The sequence below is a fragment of the Apteryx rowi genome, unplaced genomic scaffold, assembly GCF_003343035.1.
Source record: "Apteryx rowi isolate R43461 unplaced genomic scaffold, aptRow1 scaffold_64, whole genome shotgun sequence".
In the NCBI taxonomy this organism is placed as follows: Eukaryota; Metazoa; Chordata; class Aves; order Apterygiformes; family Apterygidae; genus Apteryx; species Apteryx rowi.
This window is the reverse complement of record NW_020450916.1, coordinates 1,427,044-1,439,399: the sequence shown is the minus strand read 5'-3', so window position 1 is coordinate 1,439,399 and position 12,356 is coordinate 1,427,044. Positions and strand designations below refer to the sequence as shown.

Below are 12,356 nucleotides of genomic sequence, written 5' to 3'. Positions count from 1 at the left end.
CTTTCCAGGGAGAAAAGAGTCTAGGCTGGAGAAAGTGAAAATGCTTTGTTGTTCCTTAGTCTTACCAAACAACACATGCAAAATAGCATAGCTGAAAAGAAGGACCCTTTTTTTCAGTGCAGATATGCAGTAGTGTCCAAAGCCCTCTGGCTAGTTCAGTTAGGCCATGATTTCACTACTTAAAATATAAAATAAGTTTGGCTTGGAAAATCAGCATTGCTTCTCTTGCTCTCCACTCTAAGACCCTAAAGGATCATCACGCCATGAACTGAAACTTGCACAGAAGTTATCCCCTAGGCATCACATGATTCATCTCAGCTTTTAGGGCGGATCTTCAATTAAGGGAGTCACTCTTAGTCGCACAGGGAAGTCTCTGCAGTCCTTTCTTCTAGATGAAGGAGGAGGGAACAGATGCAGAGACAGACATGTCTCTTATTTTTGCCTATTTGCTGGTTTTCCTGGCTGGCTGCTCTGGTTGTCAGCATCACATGTGTCACTGCTCTGGCAGGATATTCATTTGTCAGGAGAGCAAGGTGATCCAGATTCCTCAGGACATTCCCAAGAACTCCACTGAACTGTAAGTAGGGAGAGGGAACGGTTGCGAGCAACAGCTTTGTTGTCGTCTTTAAAATAAACTGCTGTTTGGCAAGCCAAGAATCAATTTTGTAGGGATTCACTCAGGAGACTTGTACCAGCCGTTTGAAAAGCACAGCACTTCCTCTGACATTCATTAAGTTACAACTTGAAGCGTCTCTCCATTACTGTTATGTTCATTTTAAGATCTCTGTTAAGAAAAGATATGGTATTTTATAATGCAAAGTATAGACAAAACTTTAAACAAGTCTCCCTGGTACTGTGACAGTAATTTGAAGCATAAAGTCTGAGCTTTCTTTACAGCTTGCTTTAGCATTATTGAAATGTGCAGTACAACTTGTCTGCCCCAAACAACTTCATGAGCATTTCTGTTCGTACTGCAGGAACTTGCCAAAGGTTTGTATTTATTTGCCAGGAAGGAACTTCTTGTTTTCATTTGAAATCATGAAGAAATTTAAAAAAAAAAAAAAGATAAGGAGTCAGGGAGTGATTCTCCTGTATCAAAGGAGCAGTATGACTGCATTTGGTGAGAATGAACAATGTGAAGATACAGTACTGTGTTACTCAAGGAAGAGTTTTATCTATCTTAAAGCTTCTCTTTGTTTTCCATAAAGTAACGTGAACAATGCTGCACGGCAGCTGTTTTCTGTGTCAGTAATGTAGGCTAGTAAGAGAATTCACACAATGACAAATACGTAACAGTCCAAGTGATTGTTTTACTTTTTAATTTTTTTAAAGCAGGTTATATCGCCTCACGCAACACCGATTATATACACCTACAGCTATCTAACATCATTAAGACCTAAAGCAAAATGAAGGCAGCAGTCTTGGATAAACCCTTTATTAACGATTGTAGCAACAAGTTCGGAGAGAGGGTACAAGGAGGAATGGTATGTCACTAGCCTGATCTTACAGACCATAATATATCCATGCTATACTATGCTACAGTTTTTCTAGTGGAGAAGTCTCCTTTAATTGAGAAGGAGTAGTCATTATGTTCACTGAATAAATAGAATAAGTAGACCGTGGTGAAAACTTGAGAAAAATGTCTGAATTAACTGCAGAAGGTCAATAAAAGTTTAAATCAGTCTCACAACTAGAGGGAAAAATAATCTTTCTGTGATTTTAGGTTATCTAAATCCTGAGTGAGCCATGCTCTAGGCATATACTGCTAATTTTGTTTAATTTTGCTTTGATTGTTTCTTTAGATTGCACAGTTAAGGTCTGCCTTCGAGGGATTAAGCAAAATAATTTTACAATTATTTCTGAAAAGAAATAGTTTTCTATCACCAAAAAGCACCTGTTAATAAGTGGAATTTGTTTGCAGTGGATACTTGTTAACTTTTTAAAGGTTTGTTGAGGTTGCTAATTTGCTAGTTTCTCAGCATAACTGTGTATTCCCTGAAACAGCTGGCTAGGACATTAGTGTGCCTGAAAACAGGAAGTGAATCCTTTTTTCTTTAGGTGTTATAAATTCTTTAGGTGTTATAAATATTAGTGTTAAATCTCTTCAGTTGATTCTCTTCTCACTTACACCAACTCTTGATTCTTCAGGACACAATGCAGATCCCATTAAATCAATGATAGCCCTGGGATTGATTTCATCATTGTTAAAGAACTTGTCCATAAAAACTCTGTGAAGTTGCTTCTGATGTATCAAGCGTTAATGTGAATAAAACTTGATGCATTAGCTGAAGAGTTGAATGTTGGATAAGCCTTAGATTTTCATTCAAGGGCAAAAGCGGGGCTATGAAGAGGTGCCTTCCTGTAGTCACATCTGTATGCTGAAGGCCCAGTGGGTTGATTCAGCTGACTAAAATAAACTTTACTGCTCTAACTGCTATTGCAAATACACTGTTGGCAATGGAGAATAAGCTTTCTTTGGGTGTCTTCAGAAAACCTCAAGGAGTCACAAGGCCTGTAAAACCAGTGTAACAACTTGAGTATAGGTGGCCACAGTGTCTAACAGTCTTGCATAGGACACAAGCAGAGACTTATTTCTACTACAAGTGCAGCTCCTGCACGGTGTTTCTTTCATTTAGGAAGTAATTCTGAGAGGGTGCTGGATGCTGTGGTCTATTTACCTTTGACATAAGGGGCAGGGGGGTCCTCTTCAGTAGGCTCTTCACCTTCTCTGTGTGGCCTTGATAGCTTTCCTACTAATGTCATTTAGATGTTGAATAATATGCAGGTGAAAGCTTTGGAGAGAGAACAGGAGCCTGATAAGCCTCAAGTATGCCTGTAGCTATGTTTGAAGAGAGAGAACTTCCCCTATTTCTGTGTATTTCTGTCTCACCACGACTCACTCTTAAGTGAGTACGATGGTACATGGCAACCAGCTGGGTCACTTATGGAGAAAAGTCAGGATGAAGGTAAAAATATTGTCCGCACAGACTAATCAACTGTTATCTCTGTTCTTTGCCATCGATTTTTTTTTTTTTAAGGTATGTGCCCTAATGGCCACTGACACATACTGCCAGGATCTCTTTTGTAGCTGCTTTGCTGACAGCGAGAGCTTACACTCGGCAGTTAGTGGGAGCTTTGCCGCATGGTACAGGAGTTGGGATTTTTGCTTCTAGTTGGATTAGCACCTGCTTTAGCACTTGTGTCAGAGCAGGAGGGGTTGGCAGTCTCATTTTGTGAGCCAGTCCTGTTTGTACTTACCATGTTGTAACAGAGCAGGGATCAGAAACGACAGGTTTTCGTTCCTGTTCTTACTACCACGTCTACTCCTCAGCCTACAGGCCAAAATCTTGGGAGAGGAATGTTATACTTCTCTTTGTGTGTTGTTACTTGCAGATTTGAGAATACTCTGCAGTTGGCATGCTCCAAATGTTTTCGGGAGGAGACTGTGGTGATTAGGTGTTTTGTTTTATAATATTTGCCTGGAAGAGGAGTTGGATAGAAGTATTTTTGGCATTTCTTGTAGTTACTGAAATGCCTGTGAGGAATAAAGAAGGCTGTGATTGTAATTCTGGAGGTAATCCATGAGAAACCAAAGGCAGAAAATTCAGATGGGAAACTTAAGTTCATTGTGTCAAAATGTTAACTATTAATCACCTCACAAAGTCAGAGAGTAAGGAAATAAGTGAGTCAGCAAGTAAATGGTCACCTAAAACAGTTTACTCCTTGAAGATTTAAAAGCTGTTCTTCAAATCTGGTGTAAAGCTCTGTAATCCATCCTTCTAATTATTCACTAAGATTTCATTTAGTCATTGGAGATCTTGCTTCAAAAAACCAACGCAAACAAAAATAATTTGCTCTGAGAATGGCAGGGATCCTTCTTTAGATTTAGCAACATACTTTAAGCAGAAATGTATATGTATACCTATTGTTCACATTCGACTGGAAAAACATTAGTATTTACAGGAAATGCCAGGAAAACATACTCATCTCTTACAGTACCCTTCCTTGCTATTGGGCTTCTCATCTGAGAAGTATTTTGAATCACTTTCACGGTATCCCAGTGAAATAGTGAGCTGTGCCCTAGAAGTTGAGGCGTTACTTTTGGACAGTAGAATATACTTCTTATTTGACAAAATAAAGCACCAATACAAGGAAGCCTAAGAAAGGAAGTGAAAAAGGTTGCTTTGTCTAAGTCAGCTTGCAATCATGTGAAGTTATGTGAGACAAATATTAACATTAATATTTTACCTGACTACTGGGATGCATGTTTTTACAAAAAGTATCAGGAAGTCAGTTTCGGTCATACTGTATTCACTATGCTCCTATCCAGAAATATGAATCAGGTCGGTGTACACTAAAGAGAAACTGTTTCCAGTCCAATTACTTTCCTAGTTTGCTGCTGCACCTGAACTTTACAGTCCTGATGATTAGCCCACTTTAGCAGGTATAATATTGATACAGCCAACAGTAGCGTGGATATGTTGAGCAGTTGGTACATTCTACCTGACTGATTCCAGGCAGAGCAGAGTTGTTATAAGAAACTTCTCTTGAGCATGGAGACTCCTCAAAGAAAGCTTGCAAAGTTAGATTTGTGATTCAGGGGATTTAAAAATTCCCTTGTGAGCCTTTCTATGAAAAATTGTTTAACATGTTAGCATGCCAGAGACTTTAGCAGGTAAGTGGTGCCAGTTTTGGAAAGGAACAACTAGAATGATTGAAACTATTGCCAATGGATTTGGTCTACCGTTTGGGCACCCATCTGTTCAAAATTCTAGCGAGAGAGAGACTGAAGCTGCAGGTAGAATAAATAAGGCTTGATCACTTGGTGCTTTGTATTTTAAAATCCATTCTCCAGCTTCACTAACTGGCTTAGCCATTGACATAGCAGTTTAAAAGTATATTATTTAGAATGTTTTATCCCAAGCATCTGCAAACTATAAACATTGGATTTATTCTTGCCCTCTGCATAGGTGTTTTTGTACAATTGCTCAAGGATATTTATTTTAGACTATCAAGTCAAGGCTGAGTAGATGTCTGACCACTGAAACAGTGGCTGCCTTGAAATAGCAAATTCTGTGTTATGTATTAAATGAGTTAGATGTGCTTTCCTGAGAAATAGGCTACAAATGATTTGAACAGTAACGGCAATACTATTATTGACAACTACAATGAGTGTGCTTTTTTTTTTTTTTTTTTTTTTTAAATACTTTCACACAAAGTTGAAACTATATTGAAACCTGCAGACAATTACAGTTCTTATTCAGGACTGGTGGACTGGCCTTAATCTAAGAAGGAAAGCATGGAGAGGATAAACTAAACTAACAAAATGAAGACCCCTGAAGCTTTCAAGTGTGGGTGTCTATATTCTGGTTAGTTATGTAGTTAATCAGTAAATCCATGTATTATCAGAAAGGCATGAAAATATTTGAGTAACTAGAGCATATTAGATGTGATCTAAAGCTTTTACCTTTTTTTTTTTTTTAATTTATTTTAACAAGCTCACTTTGCACCAGGGTTAGAGACAGAGATGGAGATAAACATTTACTGTTAGTGTTACATTCTTCTCTCCTCAAATTTATGATTGGCTCCTCTTTTGAGGCAGAAAGCAGTATAGGTTGCTGTATGATCACTGGCTGTATATCGCTGGAGAGGTACAATGCTTATACTGGATTCTATATTTGATATTTTCATTGGGAGGATAAGAAATAAGCAGAACATAAGAGATAATAAAGAAAAGGTGCAAGGAAGGAAGTGATACTAAAGAAGAATAACAAACTCTGCAGGGCAGATCATCAGCTACTATAAATTACCAGGTACATTTGTCTATAGAAACATCCATCCAACTTCCAAAGCTTTGAAAAACCTTTTCAGCACAACACACCTCTGCAGCAATAGGAGTTGCTTTGCATTGCTGTAGACTCTGCTGGCTTACTCCTGATACAACAATATTATAGGGTTGATTTTCACCTGACTTACAGATGCATCAAGTTGCAGTCATTATGAGATACCTCATTCCTTCCAAAGGTGTAGATGTGTCTGCATGTGTGTATTCTGTATCTTTGAAATGAATGTGCATTCACCTAGAATGTAATGGCAAGCACATAACTTCTTAAATCACTAAGCTTTTCCAGGGAAACACAGTGAAAGACAGGAATTGACTTTGTTTTGCATATAGCATTTAGATGCTACCAAAGTCTTATCCCAGCCCGATGCCCTTCACTGGGATCAGCTACAGAAGGCTTCTCCTACTGTACCAGTGTTTCTACAAACCATGGCTTTTCCAGCAGCCCTCGGGTTCCACACACACAGACACAGAGCTGGTTCCACATGAAAAGATGTGAACTCGGGTTGCAGCCTGCTTGGAGCAGCTCAGCTCCCTTTGTGTTCTGCCTGTCCAGAGAGGTGTCCCTAGCACAGTATGTGTTTCTGCTGCTCTCCAACCAAAGTTGTGGCTTTATTCTTCACTATCTTGGTTATTCGTTTGAAGAGCTTAAGTCATAAATGTTATGATCATACACAAGTGTACAGAAGAATATTCCAGTGTCCGTAAAATAGAAGTTACTGAAGCAGCTCCATGTGATCTCTGAAAGCCCCAGTCCATGAAAGGACAAGTAATTCTAATTTGGAACTACAAGCCTGGGGAGAAAAGTACTGGTCTTGAACTTCAGTGGTGAACTTCTACTCTTCCTTTGTCTTCTTGGGTGAGGAAGAGACAAATATTTTGCAGAAAAACGATGTCCAGAATCAAAGATTTGGGTAAAGATTTGTTAATGAAATAGATTCTGATTTTTATATTAGCTCAAATACTGTCCTAAGCATGCAAAGAGCTGGGCCCTGTGTCATATTTCATACATGTTGTAGACCAGATGCATAACCTTGAATGGGTTCTTGGGACTGGTCAGCTCTTTGTCTTGAAACAAAGACTCTGTGCTGGACACTCTAGATATATTCTCCTTCAGTTTTTCTATTTGTAAAGAATCATAATTTGCCCATTGAACAAGCTTGTTATCAGTGTTTTTATAAAGCCTATGGAAAATTAAAGAAATCATATGTAGGTGTTGTGTTTTATTCTCTCATCTCTAATAGGATGTCTTCATCTTGGGTGCCTCCCCATTCAAATCTTGTTCCATTTTGTTATAACCTAGGAGCGTTTAACAATAACGTTATTCATGAGATGTGAGATGGTAAATACCAAGATTTAGTGCAGAGCCACAGCAAGAGAGAAAAGCCCTGTAAGGTCAGAAATAAGTAGATCTTAATCTAAAATGTGGTTAAAATGGAGAAGTTGTTAAGCTTAGGAGACATTAGAAAGTAGTATGGAACTAAGTCTTTTATTCCTCTAATAAGAATATGAATCACAAAACAGACTGGAGGAGTCATGAATTCACCAGTGTTATGTAGCAGTTAATTTTCCTTTGCCCTGAATGGTATGCAACACTAAACTCTTCAATGGTATAGATCATTTCCTAGCTTCATTTACTCCCCTTACTATGACTTTGTACAACTCATCAATTTTCACTGCATGGTATTAAAACACTATATTTTAGAGTTTGTTGCCTTCTCTTTTCTAACATTGAATTGTATTAACTTCATCTGTTCTACCATCCAGGCAGGCCAAGACACATTGGTGCAGGGAATCCTATTGATATCCAAATGTGAACATTGTTAGCTGGTAGAGTAGAGCATAGTTAGAACTCTAGGGTAAAATTTTGCAGAGTATTGTTTTAAGTTTGAAAGACATAGAAGCTTCTCAGGTGCTTATGTGCCTCTGTTGCAGTTGTCCAACTTGGTTGACTTGCCCTCTTATTCCTTATATAGGGAGCTCTGGGTATTTATACAGAGATGGATGCAGGAAGCTGTGTGTTTGTGTCTCTGGTGCTCTGATCTAACAGGATACAAGCCACTGTACTCTAAGAGAGGTGAAACCAGAACAGTTCACCCATTATCCATTTATCTGCATTTATCCATGCAATATACTTTCAACTCCTTGCTAAGATTTATAAATGACATCTTGGAAGTCATCAGTTAATCACTTCCTGGATCTAGCCCTTAGCAAAGCCATATCAGCATTGAAGTGCTGGAGAATAGAGCTTGTATCTCCCTCAAAATCCAGGCCATGCTGCTTTAAAAAAAAAAAAAAAGTTCTGAAATATATAGCCTTTCAGCAGTATTTCTAGCATATGATGGAGAAGCAATCTCCAACAGAAGACATTTTTAAAGTGCCAGATTGAATTCCTCCAGAAGAGTACATTTGGAAAGAAATGTGTCATCTGATAAGCCTGTAGAAGAAGAAGGTCTGTTGTGCTGCTCAAGAGTTTTTCTTACAAATGCCAGAGGGTTCTAACCGGGTTGACATGTAACTGAAAATATTAGGTACGTGGAAAACTCAGCAAGAGAGATAAAACAGAATGGATGAGGAATGCTAGAGGAACAGAGAGAACAGTTGTATGGAAGACGGATCTAAAGTGAATATACTGTTCTGAACAGGATAACTGCTCTAAACACCCGCAGTTTGTCTGTGTGAGTGGGTTCTGCAAAGCCAATTATACTAGCATAGTGAAGAAAAACAAGTAAACCTCTGTTACATACCTAACTGAGGACTGAAAGAAGTCCATGTGAAGTTTACCATCAAAGAATCTCTTCTAATTTTACAGCTTTTCAGTTAATTTTGCTAAACTTGCCCGAGTGTCCTTGCACAGGAAGCTAAAAGATAATTGGGATAGGTTCACAGCAGCTAATTTAAATTGTCATAGCTTCATCAACTTCAGTGGAAAGAACTAAGATAATTTTCGTTGTCTGGTATTCGGAACCTCTGCCAGCCATGTGTTGTTACTTTTGATAGCAGCTGATTGGTAATTAATTTGTGTGTGGTGGTAAACAAGATACTTTGGGCACAGAAGACATGCATTATTTTTCATAATGGTCTATTAGTTTTACACTATGCAGGGCAAGCACTTTGATAGGAAAAGCAGTTTTCATTGTTTAAGACCTTGACCTTTCCAGATAAAACCTGTAAATTATTTCACACTCTTTGCCTGTAGTTTGATTAGACTGCTCTTATTAGCAGTGAAATTTAAGTCATTAAAATGAAGCTTATTTGAAATCATAGGTCAGAGTCAAGCCTGAATTTCACATGCGAGTATAGAAAATTATTTCTTCTAATTGTCTTGCATATAAGCTGTAATAAGGAACCCAACTGCTGTCTTTACTCAGGTACAGTTTTCTTAATTTCTGGGTCTAGGGTCAGAATAATTGTGATTTGTTTGCTTCGCRTAACGTTTTCCTCCAAGCATCCTTACATGTTTCAGGGGCTCAGCCTGAAAGATATGAATACTTCTTATCTCCCAGCATGTACCGGCTGGGTGAGCTGCAAGTTGAAGTTTTTGCCTTCTGTCCTCTCTCTTACCTACGTCGGAATGCTAGCAGTTGCCAGTCAGCGTTTTATCATATTACACCTGGAAATCCTGTTGTGTGAATACTGCCCTGGTAATGTTCCTGCTGACATAAAATTTTCAGATAATGTGACCAAGGATGTGATTTCTGATTCAATTTCTTGTCCAAATACAGTTGGCTCATATTAACTATTTTTTTTAATATTTATTTGTAACTAATCTGTGCATCTTCAGTGGTTTTCCAAAAACACTGTATGAACAAACATGCAGTGGAAAAACAATCTAAATTTTCTATGCTTAATTCATTCTTTGTTTAATATGGGGTTTCGCTGTGGCACAGGAATCAAATGATTCTTTTTTAGCATTCAAATTTCATGCCTTGTGCCTCAGATAGGTGTTTTTAACCCAGAATGATGAAGCCATGTGGCAAGTTGTGCTGGTCATATTTAACAAATGCTAAGAAAAACTTTCATGTCACATGCATATTTTGCATATGTTCTTGGTCTGTGTAGTAGTCATACATTTTTTGCATCTCTGAAGCAGGAAGACTTGAACATGCTAGCTTAAGAGAAAGTTCATAACTTTTTAATAAAGTGGCACTAACTTTGAATCCCAGATCCAAACAGGAGTATAAAATTAGAACCACACATTGGTCTGCCCTCATACCAGGATACTCTCTCTGCTCTGAGGAGTGACAATCTCAGTAGGAACTTTGTCAGATCCTTTAGCTTTCAACTTTCTTGAGATTAGTCTTAATCCATGATTCTGTGTGTTTAAAATTCGAGACAAGATTCCCCTTTCTCCCCACTTTTACTAAATATGCGCCTAAGCACCTAAGGTGGAATCTCAGTGTTTGGCCAAAATGCCTGGATCTAAATCCTTTTGCTGATCTCTGCACTCGAATAACGTTGGAGGTTGCTGCTCAATGCTTATCAATATAATTAGGAGATTCTCATGTTTGTAATTCTGTTTAAATTCAGGTTACTTGCATAAGGTGTGGAAGAGTGCATCCTTCAGTTTATACTAGTTATCTAAGCCCGTTCAGCTTTTTATTTCTTTTTTCATTACTCCTTGGTACTGACAGAGTTACCAATCCTTTTAATTGTGGGCTAGTCCTCTGAAAAGAAAGTGAGGGAAGCATGCTGATCCCAAGTTGACAAACCACTTCTGGCTGGTGGCTGTCCCTCCAGTCAGTACCTCTGAGGGTAGACCTTCTGTCAAGTGCTTTTCCCAACGTAGCCATCTGTAACCTGAAAAGTGTGCCATAGCTTCCCAAACTTCCTGTGCCTCGGACATCTTCCCAGGGACTGGGCATCTTCTTGTGCTTGTTTCTAGTTTAAACCCTTTAGAAGGGGTAGATACGAAAGCAGGAAAACATTCCAACAAAAGGATTTCTTTTCTGCAGATGATTTTATCGCAGTAGCGCCCAATAAAGAAGTGCTCATCTTTTGGCCATATTCTCTTACTTGCTGTAGACCGATCTTGTCTCTCCGGTGCGTCCTGGTACTGGTTAGTACTCTTGGCAGTATAAATCCAGTCCAGCAACTCTCACTTCGTTGTCTCACTTAGCACAGTATACAAGGCTCTCTCCTGGAGCTGGTATATGAGCAAGAGCTGCAGAATCCCAACTCATAAGATGTTTGGGATTTCCCTTCTTCTAGTCCCTTTGTTATCCTCTTCCCCATGTTCCTCTAGACTTCAGAAACCATTTGTATGTCCTCTTAATTTTACAGAACTTCTCTATTTATGCATGGCCCAAAATAAAGGTCATATTAAATATAAGGACTGAGATTTTATTTTTTCTTTACATAATTGCAGACCATGGATCCTATTATAAAAAAATCAATCGGCAAAAATATTTCTTAAATTCATGCTCTGAGGGTAGCAGTGCTTTCAAGAGAATGAGCTCCCAGGCTATTTTATCTAATTTTCCCTAGAACAAGCACCCGACAAGAGGTTTTGGAACAGTATTAAACACCGACTGAAAAGTCATGAAGTTTCTCTGGAAACGGAGTTCTTTGTACTCTTCCTCCAGAGAATTTGTGTAGGGTGGAATATGGAGGGAATACGCTTTGAAATGCTGGTCAGCAAATTTAGAGATTTAAAATAGTAGTGTTTAATAAGGAACTAGAATGACTTTGTGAAGATTGGAAGAGAAAGTGGGTTCTTGTTTTCTTAAGAGAGTTTCCAGCATCCTGTATATATATTCTGGACATAAAACAGAACTGGGGATGCAAGGGGATGGCATGGCCATGAAGTGAACTCCCCCACCCCACCTTGAAAACAAATCCTAGTAAGAGAAGTGAAGGAAATTTTGTGTGTGTGTACTCCCATCTGCACTTATGCAGGGAGTGTCTGTGTATTTAATGTCTTCATCCATGGTTTTGACTACAGACAAAGAAGATAACAATGAAAAACATTAACATCTGTATGTGGCAGTATTTGATGAAGTGGCCAAGGCTCAGGTGGAAGAAAGTAGTAGTGGAAGGAGGGACTGTCTCCCTTTTCCTTTTGCCAAAACCAGGAACATGGAAAAAAGTGATATTTGTTTATTTGGTTTTGGTTTTCTTGATTAAACAAAATCATCAAATGGCCAGTCTGAGAAATATAAAAGTTTTCTTTACACATCTTCTGAAACCTTTCTCATGAATTTATATTCTGTGCAATGCCTAGTGATTAGAAACGGTCCCTGCTGTAACGTTCTTGCCTACCTTTGGTTTTCAGAAGTTAAGATTTCACTGCTAACTTCAGGCTAAGCTTTGATTTCTTTTTTCACTTGTATCATTATATGATATAAGTATATTAAAATACTGCCTTCAGGTCTTCAGTAAGCATGTTTGGGAAAAGAGTCTTTGTCAAAGGGCGCAATATTCAACAGGGAGCACTTGCACCTGAGGGGGCCACAGACCCTCTCCTAGGTAAGAGCAAATGTAGCTCCAGCAGTGGAAGCACTGTCCATGCTGA

At 38.6% G+C, this 12,356-nt stretch overlaps 1 protein-coding gene across 1 annotated transcript in view; it reads left to right on the top strand.

Moving 5' to 3' along the window:
• Positions 1–425: 425 nt before the first annotated feature.
• The window catches only part of LOC112974939 (follicle-stimulating hormone receptor), a 93,561-nt gene continuing 81,630 nt past the window's right edge, over positions 426–12,356 (top strand). Inside the window, exon 1 of the mRNA XM_026084460.1 lies at positions 426–577. Coding sequence (XP_025940245.1) covers positions 426–577 — 152 coding nt within the window. The remainder of the gene's footprint in view (positions 578–12,356) is intronic.